The following is a 17,731-nucleotide window of genomic DNA, read 5'->3' as shown; positions in this document are numbered from 1 at the left end:
AAATAGGACAATGGGAAAGTTCAAGAAAGACGCTTGATAGAAAAAGACAATTGCAACCAGCAGGCTAGTACGCAACTATCAAACTTCACACAACCTAATGGCTGTTTCCTGACATCAAATGGATCTTGTTATAGAAAACATTAAAAGTTGAACTCTTATTTCTACTTTACAAGTACAAATAAGTTTTTTTTAAAACCAAAAAAAGGCCCATTCGTTTTTTAAAAATGGCATATTTTTGCTTGCAATGTGTTACAAATGGATAAAGGATGCCATGTGCTTTGTTAATCATCCACATGATGTTGCTTTGGATGCTAAAAGACTATCCTTAAGAATCAATAACAATATCCTCCATCTTAGCAACATGATGCATCCAAGCAGATCTTACAGTGCAGGAAAGACAGAGAATGAGAGAAGCAGCGTGCGGCAGGGCAAGGAATTGCATACCCTGTTAACCGTATCTTTACGAGCATTGCAGATCACCAATCAGCCTCATCACTGTCCCAGGTTCAACAAAATGTCCTCCCCCAACCCAACAAGAACAAGCAGCAATCTAAGCTGTTGTGGATAAAGTGACTGTTACATAATTCTCCCCCATAACCATGCTCATGGTGAATGATAATGTAAATAAGTAAAACCATGGCAAGATTTTTTTCCAGGATGCCCGAAGCAGCAAGGCCCTTGGGAAAGAAGAATCTTTCTCATCATGTCCAACCTTGGACCAAGCTGTAAGCACAAAGGAGGCCTTACTCAAACTTAAAGCCTAATGAGCATTTCCCTGTATACTGCACAATTGCAGGCAATGGCCCGAGCTGATGGAAAAGTAAAACATACTTAGGACATGGAACGAATAAAAATTCCCCCCTATAAATGGCCAAAATCTTCGTCTACAAAACTTGTGGAAGACAGATATGGAAATCTGTATGCAAAAACTTTACATCCTCCATTGATTAGCCTGCACCCATTTTCTGTTGGTAAATTGACACGAACAAGTCCCCAGTGTACAAAATTTGGGACTATATCTCCGCAGGACTCTCGACAGTGCAGGACCTAAGCCCCGTATATAATGTGCATTATACTCTTCCAAACCCACAGACAGGCTGACGAAAAAACCGCCAGTCCTCTGCCACAATTAGCTCCAACACTGCACCATTTATGCAGAGCATTTAGTTTTTCCTATGCATTTCCCTCAATCTAATTCTGTTGCATTCTCACCCTGCAGACGTGATAGAATCCTTTGTGATTGAGGCTTTCTTAACTCCATCTCGTCTTTTAGAGAGGGGTTTTTTCGAGCCAGGTTTTTCCTTTATTTCTGTCTTCCTTTATTTCTGTCTTTCCTTTATCAGCTTTTCCCTTCTCTTTGCTGGTGACCTTTTCCCGAGAGCTTGATTTTACCACCACCTCTTTTTTTTTTGGGGGCTGCTTAGCAGCTCTCTTTTCAAAATCCTTCCTTTCAGTCACAGAATCTGTGTTCTGTTTTGAGCCAGTTTCTGTAGCTTTCTTTGAGGGGATCTTGCCTTTTTTGCTGTGTGTTTCTTTCTTCTCTGTAGCTGTCATCTCAACAGCCTTATTCAGTGTACTTTCCTTTGAAATGACAGATTCCTTTGTCGTCTTGCCTTTTCTTCTCTGTGTTGCCTTTTTCTCAGTAGCTATTACCTCAACAGCATTTTTCTGTCTGCTTTTCTTTGAAGAGACAGATCCCTTTGTCAACTTAGGAGGAACTTTTGAAGCCTTCTCTACAGAACTTTTGCCCTTCTTTGCCTTATGTGATTCGTCGTTATGAGTACGTATGACCTCAAGTCTCTTTCGTCCCCTATGTGTGACATTCTTACCTTTAAGAAGATCGAGTGCCTTTGCAACATTAATTTCTTCCACGTTCATCCCCTATTTTTAAAGAAAGGAATAATGATTTGTTAGCACTTAAACAGCTTCTGAATTATTTCAAAGTATGGATCAAAGTGGCACCCGTAGCACCAATATTTACCTTCGGCACTACAGCAATCGTACTGCGGTGCCTTACATAGAATGCATGCTTTCCAATACCTAACCATATTGGTTCTTTGTCATCTGGATGTTTATCCTGCCCAAACAGAGTCCAGACAAAGGAAGAACATGGTCAGTTTCTCTTACGTGGCTGATTTAAAACATATTACATCTACAATTCACAAGTAGATCATACAATGCAAAACTGTCTTAGGAATAGGTTTGTACCAGCAATAATGGGTATTTCATTAACTGGAGAGCATGTTCGACTGAAAGTTCAGATGGCGTAACTCCCTGAATCAAATTGCCAGAAAAGGTGCTTCATTTAAGATCAAGAGAAGAAACAGCGCACAATAAAAAGTCAGTTCCATTTGTGGATAAACAGTACTGCACCAAACCTCTGGAATTCTGAAACACCTTCTGTTCTTGCCATCTGGTCCCAGCTGAATGTAATAACCAAAGGGTCCATGTTTAACAGTAATCTGGCCGTCAATATCAATCAACAATTAGAAATGGAAACAGATACACCGATAGGTTTCATGACTTCCAGTAATATACACATAAAACTACCGTATCCGCAGTTAGGTTTCGCTTAGGCTTTCCACTGTTCTCACAACACCCCCCCCATACACAGCTACTTTAAGGATAGCATTCAAAAAGGCCACATCAATGCAAACCTTACTCATTCAGTATTGTCCTACAAATAGTAGACACATAATCTGTCATCAGACCTTCCCTTGAAACCCCTCTATCTGTACTCGAGACTCCACTAATGCTGAATGAAAATATCATTAGACATGACAATTATGTTGTCTCATAACCAAGACGGGGGGAGGCAGTTTGCGAAACTGAGCTAGCCAAAGATGACATCTGATATGGAAACAGGAGTCGTCCATGAAGCAACAGATCTTTACACCGACTCAAGGATGCAAGCCTACCTTAACTGGATCTCAAACTTGAACCAATCTTCAACCCACTTCACTTCATTTACACCAGAATTTATGAGACGCAGAATGCATACCATTTACAGGATACCAAACAGAATCAGATCTACAGAAGGGCAACATCAAACTTGAATGAACATTCATGGCTGCAAAAAGACAATACAAAACATTTAAGTTACACATAGGATTACCTCAAGGTTCGATAATGGATCCACACCCACAGAATACTGCTCTCTTACGACCATTGATGAAACCATCTCAGCGACTTCCCTTTCATCTTCTAATCCAGCTTCTGTCTCATCATCTTCAAGAACACTTGTCTTGAAACTGAAAACTTGCAACAGATAAACACTCTTATTATTGTCACTAGCTTCCACAAACTCAGGGACCTTTAGCACAAACAGACACCATGAAGCACTGAAAATAAACAATCGTGAAAAGAAATTCCAGCTTCAAGAGTTTCACACCATGAAGGCATGATTGCTTGTTACACACAATTCAACTTACAAACATACTACTATATGCCCAATTGCAATCCTCTAACCTCAAAGACCTTCCAGTATGAATGACAGTGAGCAACACACTACTGGAATTTATAATCACTCCATCCAATCTTGCGCTTAGCCTCTAACCATTCAAATTGGAAACCCACCATTTTATTCTTTTCTCCCTCTCTCTATCAGACATGAAGAGTTGTGGCTTCACACATACTAGGCCTAAATTTACTCTATTAAAACACCTTGGGTGAGTCCTCGGTCAATTCATTGGCCTAGAAGTGGTTTCCAGTGTTCACAACAGTTTCGTACATAGATAAATATCATGCTGAGATTTTGGCAAATCAAATTTATTGCCTAGTCATGATCTCTTGCACCGAAGTCATTTTTCACACATAGAATGGCTCGAGTTAGAAAAGAGAGAGAGAGAGAGAGAGAGAGAGATCTTCATGAGGTCTCGCGGGCCTATGAGACAGGTACAATCAAAAGGATAGCTCGTACAAGTCACTATGGGCTGAAGCAAAGGGCGCGCTAAGGCCGTTCCTGAGCACTATGCTATTAATCTCAAAAACTCAAAAACTCAAAACTTCAAGTACTCAAAACTAGTGCTGGAATCACATATCCAGTTGCCATGGTGGCTCTCCTGTCATGTGCACGGATTGGTATCCGACGTGTACTGGGTACACGAGACTAGTTCAGGTAGACTGGGGAGGCTTAGAGCTAGGCAGGTTTGATTCTTGGGTTGAGTAGCAAGGGTACGAACCAGTTAGAGGTCTTCGCTATTTTTGGCGCTTGGGGGCCGAGTCTATATAAGGGGCCCAGAGGTTCAGTTCTCAGAGAGCCGAGGGGAGCAAGTCTCATTCCCAGGTGCTAGGTCTGATCCTGAATTGAGTCGCGGACGCGCGCCTACATCATAGCGTAGCCAAGGCACAGCAGCAAATCCCAGGCTTCACAACGCCACTTGGTGGTATGGGACACCAGGCTCGTTAGGATCTGGTTGGGAGTTCGTGCCAGTAGCTCAACTCGTGGCTCGGAGGGGACATCTCCTGATTCGGGATCACATCCCGTAGATGTCATGGTTGGGTGGTGAGCAGCCTGCTCAGTTTCCTCACGTTGGTGTGTTCTTGTGTTTGCTTGCAGATCAAAGGTTTCAGGAGTGCTCGGGATGTGTCAGTTGGTATCAGAGCCAACTCCTGAGGTAGGAACTTCTGTTCCAAGAATTTTGGACGATTTGTTCCTCCAGGTATGCCCTAATTTCGAGATTCATGTTTATTACCCTGCACGTGCTTTATTGGTTCAAGGTTAAGGGTGGCAGATAGATGGTGGAAAGAAGGAAGGAGAGACAGAGAGAAAAGGTGAATTCGCAAGAAGCAAGGTGGAGTGGAAGAGAGGCCATGAGAAAGGTAGTCTGTAAGGGGAAGAGCTTGGGAGCAGTTCGTTAGTTGTAGGAGCGTGTTTCAAAATAAAAGCAGAGAGCAAGGACGTGATGGAAGGCCGCGGGCAACTTTCAGGATGAGAGTTAGGGAGCGGGTATTGATGGGGTGAGGGCGGGTGGAGGGTTGGCTATGCGCACTCATGAACTGCGAAGTAGAGCATGCGAGATGACTGCCTCAGCAAAGAGCGCCTCACTGCAGGCTTATAGCAGCCTGCAGGCCAAAAATAAAACAGACCTCTACTTTTGGTAGGGCTTTTACTTTTTTAAGCTGTCCAAACCTAATTTGGACACAGCTCTGGCACGCCAAAAAAAACAGTCCCCTACTTTTGGTAGGGCTTTTGCTTTTTTTAGCTTTCCAAGCCTAATTTGGACGCAGCTTTCCCTGCCTGATTCGCAACCCAACCAGTCCCTCGAGACTGTCATCTGCTGCGCACCTCCATCCTCACTCCAGCAGTACCACCTGTTAGCTCAGGCTGCTATCTCGCACTTCTGAGTTCGGAACAGCCCTTCTCTCCTACCCTTCCAAGTCGCTACCTTGCTGCTCCTCTGCTTCACAGCTCTCCCTCTAACGAAATCTCCAGGCAGATCGTTATTTACTGCCTGCTGTGGGATTCTGTTTTCTCTGCTGCCCCCTCCTTTCCTCACGACTCTCTCCTTTCCCTTTGGCCTTCCGAGCTTGACCGGGGTCTCTACGATGATCTGATTACGAAGAAAGCCTTAAGTGAATTCACCATTGCTATTGATGGAAAGTTTGAGCAAGTTAACACGAAACAAACGGGGTTGACGTAGCAACTGCAAGGGATTCAAACTACACTCACACTTTTGACTAGCACTGTTCAGGCGCTCACGCATGTGGATGCCATGGCTTCAGTGTTAGGTCCGAACATCACTCCAGATCCTTTTTCCAGAGACCAAAAGTCTCGTACCAAGGAGGTTGTTGACACTTGGTTGCACAAGTGGCAAGTACACTTCCAGTTTCACCCTTACCCAAATGACAAGAAAATACAGCTTGCAACCGGGTTTATGTCAGGAAAGGCTTTATTGTGGTGGAAGGAACTCCAACCCAAGCCTGCAACATGGAATGAATTCGAAGGGATCTTCAGGAAAGAGTTTCTGAAGAAGGAGGAAGATTACGATATCGTAGGCAAGCTCAAAGCCCTCGATATGTCCAAGCTGAATTTGACTTTTGAGATTTATCTTCAGAGGTTTCGGGATTTGCAAACCAGAGCTACAAAGACGGACCCAGTGACCTTGTTAGGTTTCTTTGTGGATGGTTTGCTTGACTCCTACAAGTTACAGATCAAGAACAACAAGTGTACAACGTTGCAAGAGGCCATGAATTACGCACCTATTTATGATGATACCATCGCCAGTGCAAAGGGAACCACAATTGCCGACACGGTTGGGAAGAACAAGAGGAAGTTCTTCCAACCTACCACTGGTACCGGGGAGTCAAAGTCTATAGACAACGCCTCCAAGAAACACTTGACTCAAGCGAAGAATGGTCGTGCCCATTTCCTTAGTACCTTGAAGCTAAAGAAGGAAGGACGTGTCAGGGAGCGGGGCCACACTAAGAATGATTGTCCTAAGCGCAAGAACCACAAGCAAGCGATGGGACCGAAGCTCCAGGCGGGTCCGAGTACCAAAGCCAAGGGAGCTAATCAAGTTGCCATGACAGGTATTTCTGTAAATGTCATTACCTGCCCACTTTCTTGTAATTGCACTTTTAATACTTCGTTATTTGATTCCCATGATCTTTTCCGAGTTTATGGAGAAGTTAGGGACCAAAGAGTTTACATTCTCTTTGACCCGGGCAGCTCTCATAACTTTGTCTGGGAAGTAGCTTTAGGATCGCAAGATTGAAGCGCTTTCTATCCGGATTCAAGAATACACTGCGGCTCTTACGTTCTATGTCATGCACTTTGAGCATGTGGACTTGTTAATCGAAATAGAGTAATTTAAAACCCATGATATTCGGATTGGATGGAAGGAACCTACTCTTTCTTTTTTCGATAAGGACACCCAATTTTGTATTCATTGTGATAATATTCCCTCTTCTCAGGGACCTATTGTATCTGCGATGCAGCTTCAGAATATATTAAACACTTCTCATTATGATGTCTATCAGTGTGTTTTGATTCCGCTTTCTTCATTTGTTGTCTCTGTAAATAATAAGAATGTTTTAAGTGTGTTTGAACACCGAGAATTGAGAACGTTGTTAGATGATTTCATGGATGTATTCCCACCTGCAAAGAAAAGCTGCTCGAAGTACGGATGCCTTCAACCTGTACGGGAGTGACAGTACGGCCTATACGGACGGAATCCGTACACCCGTACGAAAATGTTCGGCGCAAATGTACGGATCTGAGGCACAGTTTACGTGCGGATTCCATACGGCACAAATGTACGGATCTGAGACACAGTCTGGGTGCGGATTCCATACAAGGTACGGACAAGCTGGTATGGCAGTACGGAGCTGTCGAGTAGATGTACGACGAGCTTTATGGATGTACGACGGCTTGCGGAATGTACGGGACGGGCTTTCGATGGAAGATGGTACGAAAATGCGAGAGCTGGTATAGAATGCGTTGCATTACGGACAAAAATCCGTACAATCGTATAAACTGTACAGACGGGCAGGAACGTGAGCTGGAGCTCGATCTTGCAAGCAAGACGCAGTACCGGGAGTAGCTGAAGCACCGGCAGGAAGAACCTGCTCTGATACCAAATGTGAGAGTTGAGGAAGTAGAATGGAAGAGTGAGAGCAAGAGCGAGCAAAACGTCTGAATAGAAGAGTGAAAATACAAGAGAGAGTTTAGAGACACGCACCAAGTTGGATGATAAAGCTATCAAATGCATTTTTATTCAGTATAGCTCAGAGAGCAAGGGCTATAAGCTCTACCAACCCCGCACGGGAAAGTGTTTTGTCAGTAGAGATGTTGTCTTTGATGAATCTTCCTCTATGCCTTTGCTGGACTGTCAAAAACAGCCCGTTGTTGATGCCCCAGATCTCTTTGACAGCTTGATGTTTTTGTTTCTGTCAGATGCTCATGATGATGTCACATTTGATGTTCTTCTTCCTCCATCTGTTGGTCATTTGCAGCCACATGTGCAGCATGATATTTTGCCTCATTTACAGGCTGATATGCCTAAGCTTGATCAAGACATTGTGCACAGGGCTCTTGACCAAGAAAGAACTGAAATCTAGGAGCCCAGGAAGGTCCCCCATTGGCTCCTTGACACATTAAAAGACCACAAACAGGATACTCCTCTGCCAGCTTGTACTAGAGTAGCTTTCTTGAAAGAGCATGCTAATTAATTTGGTTGCTTGTGCATTGCTTGCTACAGCATGCAATGAAGGGCCATTATGCCATAAGGATGCCTTTCAAAATGATTGTTGGTTGAAGGCTATGGAAGCTGAATTGGATTCTTCCTCCTGGCAAGAATGCCATTGGAACAAAGTGGGTTTACAAGATTAAACGGAAAGCTGATGGGTTTAGTGGACCGTTACAAAGCCCATCTTATTCGTAAGGGCTATGCTTAGCAGCAAGGTATTGACTTTGAGGAAAATTTTGCCCCCACTTCTTGGATCACTACTATTCGCATTGTTATTTCCTTTGCTGCTCACTTTCATTGGGAGGGCCATCAGTTTGATATAAAGACAGATTTCCTTCATGGACATTTGCAGAAAGAGGTCTATGTTTCCCAACCTCCTGGCTTTGAAGTTAAAGGTTTTGAGAGCAAGGTATGCCGCTTAACGAAAGCCCTCTATGGATTGAAGTAGGCATGTCAGGCTGGGTATTCCAGGATACATGCTCATTTGCTCACACTTGGCTTTGAGAAGAACCTTGCAGAGGCTACACTTTACATCCACAAGAGGGGGACAGATTTGCTGATTTTAGTGCTCTATGTGGATGACATGCTTGTGACTGGGACACAGGACAAACTCGTGAGCCAGCTGAACAGCTGAAATAGTTGTTCTAGTAGGTAAGAATCGAGCCATTTTTGTCAGACGGTCGACTATGACCCAAATGGAGTCATGACCCTTGCGCGTTCGAGGCAAACTAGTAATAAAATCCGTGGAAATACTTTCCCATTTATTACCTGGAATTTGCAATGGCTGTAATAAACCCGCGCTTCTAAGGCGTCCTGCCTTAGTAACCTAACAAACCCGGCAACCTACACATAGTTTTCAATAAATGCACACATTTTAGGCCTGCTTCACAAGAGATAGAGTCCGATGTATACCCGAATGTCTAGCACTAGGAGCATCATGACACTCCCAAAGAATCTTGGATCGAAGTTCCAAAACATCTGGCACACAAATCTTTCCATTCCGGAACAGCAAGCCGTTCCTAATCATCCACTGACCTCGCGCCGCTTGTACCGTAGGGGCACAATCCCTGAGTCTTGGTCAACCATGGAGCTCCCATCCTGGACTTTCTGCCAATAAGACCTGAAATGACTATCAGTTGCGCAAAGCCCTCTCAAGGATTGAAATAGGTCTGAGGATATTTCCGTAAATGACATAGCATTTACAAACTTGACTCGACTTAAGGATCCGCCACACTATTCAACGAACCCTTGCGATAACGTATTTCAAAATCAAAATCTTGCATTAATTCTGCCCATCTAGCTTTCCGTGCCCTCAATTCAGACCCATCACACACATACTTGATTGACTGATGATTGGTCAATACAAGAAACTGCGAACCATACAAGTAGTGTCTCCAAACCTTCAGTGCATACACGACTACATAGAGTTCTTTTTCTAGTGTGGGCCAACGATATTGGGTGTCGTCTAGCTTCTTACTCTCAAACGCTACAAATCTGCCCTCTTGGAATAAAGCTGCCCGATCGCAAAATCACTCGCATCGGCCTCTAAAACATAAGGCCAGGTAGGATCGGGTAATGCAAGAATGGGTGCTTCCTTGATAGCAAACTTCAAGGTTTCGACAGCCTTGTTCAATGCATTACTCCAAGAGATCGGCTGGGTAGACTTGCGTCCACGACCTTTCAATATGTTTGTCAGGGGTGCAATGATGTGTGAATAATCACGCACAGACTTCCGTAGAAATACCATAAATCCTAGGAAAGAACGAAGTTGTTTCACAGTCTGAGGGATAGGCCATTCTAAAACCTTCTGGATACGATCCAGATCAATGCTAATACCTTCAGAAAAAATCTTGTGTCCTAAATAAATGATCTCCTTTATAAAGAAGTCACATTTACTCATCTTGGCATAGAGCTTATGTTGTCTTAGAATAACTAAGACAATCCGGAGGTGTCCTATGTGATCCTCTAGCGTTCGGGTATATACCAAGATGTCATCTAAGAACACTACAACGAATTTGCCCAGAAAATCTCGGAACAAATCGTTCATCATTTGCTGGAAGGTGGCAGGAGCATTGGTCAAACCAAAAGGTAATACAAGAAACTCGTAGTGGCCATACCTAGTTCGGAATGCAATTCTATCTATGTGTTTAGCATAGATACGGATTTGGTGATAACCCGTTCACAAATCAATCTTAGTGAAATACTTCGCTCCAGCCAAACGGGGAACGAGGTAGAGGGTATCGATTCTTAATTGTCACTTTATTTAATTGTTTATAATCTATACACATTCTCCATGTGGAATCTTTCTTCTTTCTTAAGAGGACAGGTGCTCCCCAAGGTGATTTACTTGGGCGAATATAACCCATATTCAAATAATCCTATGACTGTGAAGCTAACTCATCCTCCTCAAGCTGGCTCATCCTATAAGGTGGAACACTAATAGATTGAGCCCTAGGTACTAAGTCTATGCGATGATGTATTGCCCGTTCTGGAGGTAAACCTTCTGGCAGTTGAGCAAGATCTCCAAGGAAGGTTGGGAGATTTTATTTTCTTTGCAAGTTTATTTTCCTCACATAATATAGATGAGGTTATTCCGGATTCAGAGATGATTACCACGACTCTGAATTCTCTTCCTTAGTCTTATCTCGGTTTTCACACCTCGCTGAATTTGTCATTGAGGGGGGCAACAATCCTCTCTCTTTTCACGAGTTGGTAGGACTCTTGTTGTAGGAAGAACAGACAAGAAAGAACATGGCAACACGGACTGGCGAGCATGCCATGCTTTCTAAGTTCAAGCCCAAAGGAAAAGGGCAACAAAAGCAACATGAAAATCAGCCCACACATCAGCATAAAGCTGATTCAGGACAGCCCTCTTATAAGGCTAAAGGTGATGCAAATAAGTCTAAGAGGAAGGGCATTTGTCACTACTGCAAGAAGCCAAGTCATTACATTGGTGAATGCAAGAAGCGAATAGCTAAGAAAAAGAAAAGAGATTCACGAATGGCTGTCTCAGATGCATCATCTCCTACTTCACATGATGGAGAGGATGTTACAGCCAACTTTGTGGAAGAGCACTATGCCTTTTTGTCTTGCATTTCAGATTTTCCAATGGCTAGTCTAGATACTACAGCCACTCTTGAGGATGACCTGTATGCTTTCTTGACTTGCAGCTATGACCTTTCAAAGGATGCATGCTCTTTCAATGTCAATGAGACACTAAACACTTGGTATTTTGATAGTGGTGCTTCTAAGCACATCACTTCCAGGATGAGTCTTTTTGCATCTCTGCATGCACCACCCGTTAAAAAGAAGGTAACATGTGCAAACAATTCTTCTTATTCAGAGTGTGGAGTGGGTGACATCATACTCACATCCACGGATGGCTACAGATTTCAAATCATATTCGATGATGCTAAGTGTGTAGTCCGAGACAAAGGGAATAACTAGCTTTGTATCGGGATCTTTTCACCTTGACATTTATGAGAAAAGATCCGATCTTGCACTTTCAGTGAGCACTCCCACTGTTGCGATGTAGAATGCGGAGTTATCGCATGCCAGATATGGACACATGAGCTATGGCAGCTTGATGACACTTTAGAAGCATGCTATGGTTGATGCATTGCCTCCTTTACAGTCACCTCCTCCTAATGCATGTGAGAGATGCATCCTTGGCAAGATGCATAGATTTCCTTTTAAGAAGGATGGTGCAGTTAGAGCTACTTGTAAGTTACAGCACATACATAGTGATGTCTACGGTCCCATAAGGACACCTGCTTTTGGTGGCTATCTCTATTATGTTACATTCATAGATGACTACACCAATTATACTTGGGTCTATGGTATGAAGAAAAAAATCAGACGTGTTTATGCATTTCAAACACTTTGTGGCCATGGTTGAAAATGAGACAAGACTCAAGGTGCAGACACTTCGCACAGACAAATGGGGGGAGTATATGTCTTATGAATTTGAGGCATTTTTTAAGGAGAAAGGCATCACACATCAGCTTACAGTGAAGCTTACACCTCAACAAAATGGCAAAGATGAGAACAAAAATCGACAAAAATCGCACTCTCATGGAGATGGATAGATGCATGCTTACTAGTAAGAAGTTGCCTCACAGAGTTTGACTCGAAAGCCTTATGTGTGCCAATTATGTTTTGAATCGGGCTCCCACAAAGGCTTTGAAGATAATCACTCCCTATGAGGCTTGGCATGGGAGAAATCCTCCAGTGGATCACTTCATAGTTTTTGGTTGTGTTGCATACGCCCGCGTGCCTGTGGAGTGTTGACACAAGTTGTTAGATGTATAGTGCACAAAGCAAAGGCTATCGTCTCTACAATCCTGCTTCTCGCAAGGATTTTGTGAGTAGAGATGTTAATTTTATAAATTCAGCACCTACACATGCTGAATTTACAATTCCAGCTTCTTCAGATGATGTTTTTGAGGGGATGCTTCCTATAGCTTTTGGTTCCCAAGTTGAGGCTCATGCTGAAAATCAGAATTTACAGCAACCTCCTCCTGATCCACATCCCCCGATTCAACCACATGCTGATATTGTTCCTCCACAGGGTGTGGATGAAGTTGTCAGGCAAGAGATTCAAGAGATACATGCAGCCAAAACAGTTCCGAATTAGTTGCTACAAACTCTCAGAGCTTGGGGCACCTTTGCCTGACAGGACTCGTAGTGCAGTAAGGCACGCAAGGGGGGCTCTTTCTGTTGAGACAGCTTATGCAAGTACTCTTCTTGATGAAGAAGATCCAGACTCTTTTGAGGAAGCCAAGGATAATGTGCATTGGATGCATGCCATGCACAATGAATTGCAGTCCATTGAGGAAAATCAAACTTAGGATGTTGTAAATTTGCCACCAGGGAAACATGCCATTGGTACCAAATGGGTTTTCAAAGTGAAAAGGAAGCCAGATGGGTCCATCGATAGGTACAAGGCACGGCTGGTTGCCAAAGGCTATGCACAGAAAAAGGGCATAGATTATGAGGAGATTTTTGCTCCTACATCTCGGACGACCACCATAAGGTCAGTTATTGCCATGGCTGCAAATTTTGTTTGAAATGTCCATCAGTTGGCCATCAAAACAGCTTTCCGTAATGGGGGCTTGCAAGAAGAGGCTTATCTCAAACATCCTCCTGGATTTGAACTTTATGGCAATGCACTTCAAGTTTGCACGCTGAATAAAACTTTATACGAGCTGAAACAAGCCCCACGTGCATGGTATGCCAAGATTGATACCTTCGCAAGTAAGGGGTTACACAATAGTCCCAGGGAAAGCACCCTCTATATCAAGAAGGATGGGGGGGATATTTTGGTCATCATTCTTTATGTACATGCTACTCACAGGGTCAACTGAGGAAAAAATTGCAGATTTCAAAGCTGAGTTTAAAGCTGAATTTGACATGACAAATTTGGGCATGTTAAATTTATATTAGGGGACCCAGTTCATACAAGACAAGCATGGCATCGTTATGTCTCAATCCAAGTATGTGCAAAAGCTCTTGGATAGGTTCAACATGCAAGATTGTAAGCCTATAGCCACTCCCATGGAGCCAGGGCTGAAGCTTACTATGTATGATGCAGGTAAATCAGTAGATGTCACACTTTACAGTAAAGTTGTTGGATGCCTCATTTATTTGTGCAATACAAATATTCAATATGCAGTATCTCAGGTGAGCAGGTATATGCACAGCCCAAAGACAACACATTGGCAAGCTGTAAACCGCATCTTCCGTTATTTGAAAGACACAAAGTCTTATGGCTTGATGTTTCCCAAGGGGGGTGACTCGCAGATGCATGCTTACAGTGACTCTGATTGGGCTAGAGACTATGATACCACGCAGTCCACTGGTTGTAATTGTTTCCTTTTGGGCAAAGCTTGCATTTCTTGGCTGAGCAAGAAATAATCTACAGTGGCTAATTCCTCATGTGAAGTTGAGTACAGGGCAGTTTCCACAGAGACAGCTGAATGTGTTTGGCTGTGTCGTTTGTTTGCTGATCTCTTGTTGAAGGGTCCTTCTCCAATTCTCACTGATAGTCAAATCGCTATAGCAGTGGCAAAGAATCCTGTGTTTCATGCTCGCACGAAGCACATTGAGGTTCATTATCATTATGTCAGAGAGAAGTTGCATGCAGGGGAGATCAATATGATCTATGTGCCAACACATGACAAAGTTGCAGACATCTTCACCAAAGCAATTCCACGTGAGAAGTTTGAGCCATTTTTAGTGCCGTAAACTTATCTCCTTTCAGTTATTGATTACTACCTTGTACACCACATTGGCACTGCATAAAGGTGTTAGAATTATTCGTATATTCTAGGGAGTGGACAATGTAATGTAATAAGTAGGTTAGGGGCACTTTTCCCTCATTGAGGTTTTTCCCCCTAACCACAATCAGATCCCTAACTACAACTAGTGGATAGGAAGGGTTTTGTCACTTAGACAAAACCTCACTCTCTCTTAAACTTTCACACTCTTCTATTCAGATGTTTTGCTCACTCTTGCTCTCACTCTTGCATTCTACTCCCTCAACTTTCACAATAACTTCATCAAAGCCCCAAAGTTGAGATGTCCAAACCTCTCATGCCACAAATGGGTATCTACCATGATAGAGGAATCAAGAGCAAAGGCATGTGCATTTGAAAGTGAAGCATCATCCAAGCATCTGTCATAGGCATCAAGTCTATAGAGTCCTCTAGTCAATGTCCCTCTCAAGACCATGGTAAAGGCATGTGTAGCATCATACACTGCACACTGAACACCATAAAAAAGAACCTCATAGCCACAAGTAGCTATGGCTATGAAAGAAATAAGGTTCTTGCGAATGTCTGGAATATAAAACACACTTTCTATAGTGACAAGACCACCAAAAATGGAAGTAAGAGGAACTTGCCGAACGGCTTTCATTGCATATGATGCATTATTGCCACATGTGACACTTCCCCCCTTAGATGTATGCTCAAGTGAGTGGAATAACTGCCTGTCGGAAGTGATGTGCTTGCTAGAACCACTATAAAAGAACCAGGCATCAGATACATCAGAAACTGTCATCATGAACATCAGGATTATACTGACATGTAACCAAGAAAGCCAAATGCTGGTCATGTGCAAAATTAGCTGACTCATGTCAATCTTCCGGAGTAGGAGAATCACATACGGCAAGACTAGACTCTTTCTTCTACTATTCTAATGCAATTCTCTTCCTGCATTCGGAGATATCATGCCCAGATTTCCTGAAATAGGGTTCTTCCAAATGCTTGGAACATAAGCCACATTCTCTAGAGTGACAAGACCACCAGAAACAGAAGTAAGAGCAACTTGCACGATACCTTGCACGGTATATGACGCATTATTGGCACACGTGACACTCCCCCCCTTAGATGTATGCTCTAGTGAGCTGAATCACATCCTGCACGAAGTGATGTGCTTGCTAGCACCACTACCAAAGAACCAGGCATCATGAACATAAGAAACTACCATGCAGGCATCATGAACATCAGGATTATATAGACATGTAACCAAGAAAGCCCAATGCTGGTCTTGTGCAAAATTAGTTGACTCATGTTGATCTTCTGCACTAGGAGAACCAGATACTGCAAGACCAGACTCTTTTTCTTCTTGTTTTCATATGCAATTCTCTTCCTGCATTCAGAGATATCATGCCTAGGTTTTCTGCAATAGTTACATCTCTTCTTTTTGTTATCCCCCGAAGAAGAGGCACCATGAGAATGACCAGCAGGTGAATGAGGGGGTTTACCAACTGAAACCTTGCCTTTTTCTTTGTTTTTATGATGGGCAACAAAAGCTTGATCACGAGCCATAGAAGCATTGTGATTTGCACGACTTTGCTCCTCCTGAAGGAGAAGAGCAACCAACCGGTCAAAAGATTAATGGTTGGCATTGCCACCTGCAACCAACCTCAATGTAGTAGCAAAGCCCTAATAAAAGTCAGGCAACCCATGAAGGGTATTAAAAACAAGTTGAGAATCAAGCATCGCCTCCAAATTGCTCTTTCAAATCCTTCACATTGGTAAGATATGTTACCACCCTCTTCAAGCTTCAAGTCGTTCATCTGCTTGCAGAGATAGGCGCAACCCTTGCCTCATTCCGCACTTGATATAATGATGCAAGCTGATCCCACCCTTGCTTTGTTGTCTTGCAAGACTGGATATGAGGGATAATGACCCTTCTAACTGAAAGAGCAATCAAGGCATGTGCTTTGGCATCACGACCATCCCACTGAATCTGCTCCTGTGTAGGAGGCAAAGTACCTGTAGTAGAAGATGCAACTGCTCCAAAAGTAGCATTAGACCCATCACCTGATGAGCCTGAAGCAGTATTTATAGCACAAAAGGCGGTAGGTGTAGCATCAAAAACTGCATTGTGGGTAGGCTTAGCCTCAGAGCATGAAACAATGTGCCATAAATTCTCGGCAACCAATACATGCCCCATCATGTAAGACCACATGGGGCAATTTGTGCCATCAAGTTTGTCCTCAATCCCAAGCATCCCAAAAAGATCATCTTTGCTGCTAGCCATTGATGCAAAGAGAAAGCAAATACCACAACTGACAAAGGCAATACTAGTGACCGCACGTGAACTCCCTCCCCTCCTCCGCTCCCATCTACCCCCCCCTCTCGCTGCGCAACCCTCCCCTCCTCCTCCTCCCTCATTGCTGCCTCCTGCGCGGCCCTCCGCCCCCCTCTCCTCCCCACCCGCCCGTCGCTCCACTCCTCCCCCTCTCCACGCTCCGCTCGCCCCCCCCGCTTCCCCGCTCCACTCCTCCCCTCTCCGCCCGTCGCTCCCCCCTGCTCCGCTCCTCCCCTCTCCTCTCCGTTCCTCCCCTCTCCGTACTCAGCTCCCCCACCCTCTCCTCTCCGTTCCTCCCCTCTCTGTACTCAGCTCCCCCACCCGCCTCCCCCCGCTCGCGTAGCACTACCCCCCCTCGCCCCCTCTTGCCCCTCCCCGTCACGGCGCTACGCTGCCCCCCCCCTTCCCTCCCTTCCTCACCTCTCCTCCCCACCCCCTCTCGTGCGGCGCTGCCACACCTCCCCTTCCCCCTTCCTCTCACCCCCCCTGCGCTGCGCTGCCCCCCCCCCCTTTTTCCTTCTCCTCCTCCTTCCTCCGCCACCCGCCCCTTCGTCACCACCTCTCCCCCCCCCCCCCCCCGCTTCCTCATACCTCGCCACCCCTCCCTCTTCCCCCCCCCTCCGCCTCAATCCCCATCCCCGCCTCTTCCCTTTCCTTCTCCTTCCCCCGCCCTTGGAGCATTCGTAGTTAGTCAGTGTGATATGGCGGCCACGTGCCCAGAACCGGTGGCCCAGACGGACCCCCCCTCCATCAGCCTATCGCGTAACACTGACAGAGCACCAGGTCTCCTTGGTGAAGCAGGCCGCCACGGACTTCTCCCAGACATCCGTTTATGGGAGAGTCATCGGCTACTCCCCTTCACGAGCAGACATCAGGGATTGGTTGCAGTCCACCCTCTACCTTGAGGACAACAACATCGAGGAGATTGCACTCATGGGACG

The 17,731-nt window shown here is 44.5% G+C and overlaps 1 protein-coding gene across 1 annotated transcript in view; it reads right to left on the bottom strand.

Annotated features, from left to right (window-relative positions):
• Positions 1-210: 210 nt before the first annotated feature.
• Positions 211-17,731, bottom strand: part of LOC147880262 (DNA topoisomerase, type IA, core) — a 174,351-nt gene continuing 156,830 nt past the window's right edge. Inside the window, exons 17-21 of the mRNA XM_087370687.1 lie at positions 3,116-3,251; positions 2,379-2,462; positions 2,209-2,274; positions 1,982-2,077; positions 211-1,881 (exon numbers count right to left, since the gene is read on the bottom strand). Of these exons, the coding sequence (XP_087226813.1) occupies positions 1,270-1,881; positions 1,982-2,077; positions 2,209-2,274; positions 2,379-2,462; positions 3,116-3,251 (994 nt within the window). The 3' untranslated portion in view covers positions 211-1,269. The remainder of the gene's footprint in view (positions 1,882-1,981; positions 2,078-2,208; positions 2,275-2,378; positions 2,463-3,115; positions 3,252-17,731) is intronic.

This window comes from Dipteris shenzhenensis, chromosome 32 (genome assembly GCF_047967505.1).
Source record: "Dipteris shenzhenensis isolate YYH24624 ecotype China chromosome 32, Dip_SZ_1.0, whole genome shotgun sequence".
Lineage (NCBI taxonomy): Eukaryota > Viridiplantae > Streptophyta > Polypodiopsida > Gleicheniales > Dipteridaceae > Dipteris > Dipteris shenzhenensis.
This window is presented reverse-complemented; position numbering and strand designations above follow the sequence as displayed.